General features: G+C 43.0%; 1 protein-coding gene across 1 annotated transcript in view; it reads left to right on the top strand.

The window, feature by feature from the left end:
- The window catches only part of arhgef6 (Rac/Cdc42 guanine nucleotide exchange factor (GEF) 6), a 48,723-nt gene that overhangs the window by 37,838 nt on the left and 5,885 nt on the right, over nucleotides 1-5,000 (top strand). Inside the window, exons 17-18 of the mRNA XM_079523907.1 lie at nucleotides 738-758; nucleotides 4,492-4,588. Coding sequence (XP_079380033.1) covers nucleotides 738-758; nucleotides 4,492-4,588 — 118 coding nt within the window. The remainder of the gene's footprint in view (nucleotides 1-737; nucleotides 759-4,491; nucleotides 4,589-5,000) is intronic.

Consider the following 5,000-nt stretch of genomic DNA (forward strand, 5'->3'; position numbering starts at 1 on the left):
AACGGGAGCTGTCAAAAGATTGTTTACATTACAGCGATCCGGTTTGAACTTTTCTTACCATTTAAAAAAAGACCTAAAGATGTTCTGGGCCTCCTACGGGTGTAATTATAAAGACTAGCCCTTACCCGGCGTTGTGAGATATTGTCCCCCCCTGCGCCCTGGGTGCGTTTTCACATTTTTAATTCACTAATAAATTCATTATTAATTCATAATTTGTTAAATTGGAAAAAGGGCTTCGTTAAGACCTCCATATTATTATGGTCAATGCCTGTGTGAAAAGTGGGAGCGATTGGTGCGATTGGTGCAGTTGACAGACAGACACACATTCAGACAGACAGACAGACAGACATTGACTGAATTATAGTATGATGATGATGTCTTGGGCAAAATAACAGTTATCCAAAAAGGACTGCATCTCTGTTGTCCTTTTCCCACCTAATATAACATTTTTCTGTGTTCAAAAACTCATTCCAGTTCCCTGTATGAGAATATACGTGCCACCAATGGGTTCTTTTTTTTGGGACCATAGCGTGCTCTTTTTCCCCTCCTCCATCTCAGTATACTTAATTTCTCGTTCTATTATGAATGTAATCTCCCTATTCTGTACTATACTAAATGAGGGCAGGAGTTTAATAACTCACCATTCACATTTCTTTCACATCATATATTTCTCATGCACATCTTCCCTCTCTCTTTTCTCTCTCTCTCTCTCTCTTCCTCCATTCTTTCTTCTGTAGAGGATGTCTTATATCATGAAGGTAAGGTTAGAACAACTCTCTTCCTCTCTCTTTGTGTGTGTGTGTGTGTGTGTGCGTGTGCGTGTGCGTGTGTGGGGGAAAGTGTGAATGTGCGTGTTTACCTGTCTGTGTAAGTGGCATGCTGCTGCTCGTTCTGCTGTTTTCTCTTGTTTCCTGTTCTGTACTCTGTATGTTTTCATCCATTCTACACTCCTCGGCCTCTCTGTGTTGCATTCAGCAGATAGTAGGTTATTATTATTATCATCCTTTAGTTATTGAGGAAGACGATAGTTATAATGCCGGTGTTGAGCGGTCGGCAATAGCCAATCTGCAAGTTCACAACTGAGCTTGTAGATCGGCTGTCTGACGGCGTCGGGGCTTATGTGATTAAAGGACCACTTTAAACTTATCTTCATACAATTGGTCCTCACTTATGCTCATTATAAGATGGCACATTTCTGTTTATTCTCAGAGGAGGGCTGTTGACAGTTCAGAAACTAACCCATTTAGACCTGACGTCGAAATAAATAAAAAAGTCTTCTGAAAGAATATATATTCAAAGATTTGTGCCACATTTTCACGATTTTTCAAAAATAGCAGACCTACAAGCTCATAGCGCGCCACCGACCACTCGGTGGCGCGCTATGAGCTTGTAGATCTGCTATTTTTCAATAGCTAAAGTATAACATAATGCTTAGTTAAAACATCAAAAGGGGTTCCCGCCCAGAATGGGCTAAATCAAACTTTTTTTTATTTTTTTATTATTAATGCAAGAACAACGGCTAACTTTCCAGGAAGAGAAAGGCTGTAGTTTCTATTAGCTTGGTATCCCCGTCGATAATGTCATTGGTAGGCAGAGTGAGTAGACGGAAATGGTGGGATCTTATAATGAGCATTAGACCACTTATAATGAAGATATTGTTGAAAATGGCTAAAGTGCTCTTTTTATGTCAGTAAATGTAGTGACTGCGTGTGACTTTATGACGGATATTATTGAACAAAAGCTACACGAATGGGTTTGCTAATTCCTGCTTATTTGTTTGTGCAAGCTTTGCCTTGTCCTTTTGCCAGCCATGGAAACACCCCAACCTCCAGTACTGTTGTCGAACTTGTCGTCAGTATGTGGCGTTTCCGAGCGAATGCCACATCACATCATGGTCATCAGTGCATGTTTGAGTTTTACCACCGGAAAGTGTTCCATTGGATGCGGTGTTGTTTTCGTCGACTAAAACCAAGACTACCTTTTTTCACTGACGAAAACTACATGGAAACTAAGCTATGATGACTAAAAGTAGTTTTACTTTTAGGAGATGTAGTCGTGATTGGTTGAATACACCTTCCGGTCTGAACTGAAGAGCAGACGACGGCTTACTGTTGTCAACTAGCGTTCGAAGATTATAGAAGAGATAGTGTGGCTTGAGACGCTAATGGGAGAGCACCCAGATGTCTAACAGATATTTTATCTATTAAAAAAAAAACGGTGGCACAGTCGGTAGTGCTGGGTCCTGGGTTTGATTCCCGCTCAGGACGCTGTGGGCGCTGGCGGAGTGTTTCCCCCTCCGCGTCATCAGTGCCCATACCTGAGGCGAGGTTGGCGAAAGGGCCTTTCTGTGTGGAGTTTGCATGTTCTCTCCGTGGGTAGGTGCCCTCACAAAAAACATGCAGTAATCCTGGTCTCTAAACTGCCTCCCCCTGGCCAGCCGGGGCGCCTGATGGAGGGGAAAGGAACTGGTTGGAATAACGTGCTCCTTTCCACGCGCTACGTCCAACCAGGGAAACTCCCCCCTGTCAGGTGTAAAGGAGCAACTTGGACACTCAGGCATGAAGGAAGCATGAGTTCAAGTCCGTTGCTCTCCCCATGTCCCCCATATGACTAGGTTGGCGGAGGGTGTGTAGAGCCCAGGATCACATTAGATAATTGACACAGGGGTGAAAAATGGGTTACAAAATTGTGGGATAAAAATTATAAAAACTAAAAAAAACTAAAAAAAAAACTTCTTGCAATCGTATTACTTGCATTTCAGTTCTATCTCAAAATTCTGATTTATGTATCATATATATATATATTTTAATTCTCTTGTCTAAACTGTTGTCAGTGGTACATAAGCATATAGAGCGTCGCAGTCCCGCCCCCTACCAGGGCCCAGGAAATGATTCACCATTAATTTTCCTCATAGACTTTTCAAAAAGTATTTATTTAAAGACCTTTTAAGCCTCGTACAAAGCCAACTCGAGTTGTGACAAATCATGACAACAAACTTTTTTGGCCCAAATTTTTTGGGCCAAACAAAGAATTAGAAAGAAGAAAAAAACGGCAGGTTACAACACTTTTTTTGTTGTTTTTCTTCTTTGTAATTATTTGTTTGGTCCAAAATATTGTGTTTATTGTCATGATTTGTCACGACTCGAGTTGGCTTTGTCCGCGGCGTAACCGTCTTTAAATAAATACTTTTTGAAATATCTATGGGAAAAATGCATTAGGAATCATTTCCTGGGCCTGGCGTCGTCATGACAGGGGGCGGGACTGCAACTCTCTATATACGGTTATAAACATAGTCTAACACACTCTTTGCACTGACAAGACATTGTGAAGTTACTAGGTCATCTTCGCATGCGAAGGACAAACATGACTCATTAAACACAATAAGGTAAAGAATGGCAAGAGGCAGAGTTCACTGCACGGATACATTCACGCTATCTACCACGGCCTACATACGTTTTACCCATGACAAAGAAGTGGTTTGGATTGGAAGTTGAGTCATGGCATACCACAAACTCAGGAATGACCTGCTTTTGTCAGGTGAAACCTGACCTATATAGAGCGTCGCAGTCCCGCCCCCTACCAGGGCCCAGGAAATGATTCTCCGTTCATTTTCCTCATAGACATTTCAGAAAGTATTTATTTAAAGACGTTTACGCCACGGACAAAGCCAACTCGAGTCGTGAAAAATCATGACAACAAACACAATTTTTTGGGCCGAACAAATAATTAGAAAGAAGAAACACTTTTTTTGTTGTTTTTCTTCTTTGTAATTATTTGTTTGGTCCAAAATATTGTTTGTGTTGTCATGAGTTGTCACGACTCGAGTTGGCGTAACCGTCTTTAAATAAATACTTTTTGAAATGTCTATGGGAAAAATGCATTGGGATTCATTTCCTGGGCCATGGTAGGGGGCGGGACTGCGACGCTCTATTCGCTCATGTTGGATTTGAGGGCCTAGTCGTGATTGGCTGCCCCCGAGTCTGAACCCATACTCTGAAACGCCGCCTAAGCCAATGGGAGTGCCTCCTAACTAAGCCCTGAAAGGCTCACAACAGCGGCTAACGTTATGAGCTAACTGGAGCTACCACAACAAAACAGTGATTGAACTAACAACAAATGCACGTCGGAAACTAACGCAAACAATGGCCGGGAGGTTGTCACAGAGAAACATACACGCTAACAACAAAATAATAAATAATAGGGGTGGAGAAAAACGGGGGGGGGGGGGGACAGATGCACAATGGAGACAGCGCTTGTTTCACCTGGCGTGTTAATGTCGTGTCATTCTTGTTTTTTCCCCACATGCAGTACCAAATGCCCATTCACCTTTGTTACCGCCACCCTACATGCTTGGTGCCTTGTTTGTGTACTTTTTTTTAAATAAAATTGTGTTTGTCGGGGGGAGGGGGGGGGGCTTGCAGTACTGTTTGGTCTGGTGTAGCGGCATAGGGCTTTAGCTATGTTCTCTCACACACTGTCACACTCTTCCAGGACTCCAGCAAGAGCCCGCGGCCCATTAAGAAGTTCCTGCCCGGCAACCGAAAGAAAGAGCGGAAGGCGTCGGACGACGACGTTCTTCTAAGGAAAAGTAGGTTGTATGGCGGTCGGTCACATGCATGTGTTGTTTTTGGCAGCAAATTTAGATTTTTAGTTTTAGTCCTAGGGCTCCATTTTTGTCTCATCTTTCTAAAGCCACTATTTGGGGATTTAGGAGTGGGGATAGGGTGTTCCCCCACTAAAGTTGGTATTTTGGTTACCTGTCTAAATCCCTTAAACACCTCCGTTACCCGTTATATTATGCATAGGTGTGGTTTGGGCGTTACACAATTAGACCAATCACCAGTCCACGTCCCATTGCCTTTAATAGATCCCTTATGCGTTGCCCGTTAGTGCTATATTGCTTCATAGCCTCAGCCCGTTGCTGCCTCACTTGTGCTGCACCCCCCGCCCCCCGTGTCGTTCTTTTTTTTTGTCCACACGCAAAGAGCCAAGAACACTCG

This window comes from Electrona antarctica (assembly GCF_951216825.1).
Source record: "Electrona antarctica genome assembly, chromosome: 1".
Lineage (NCBI taxonomy): Eukaryota > Metazoa > Chordata > Actinopteri > Myctophiformes > Myctophidae > Electrona > Electrona antarctica.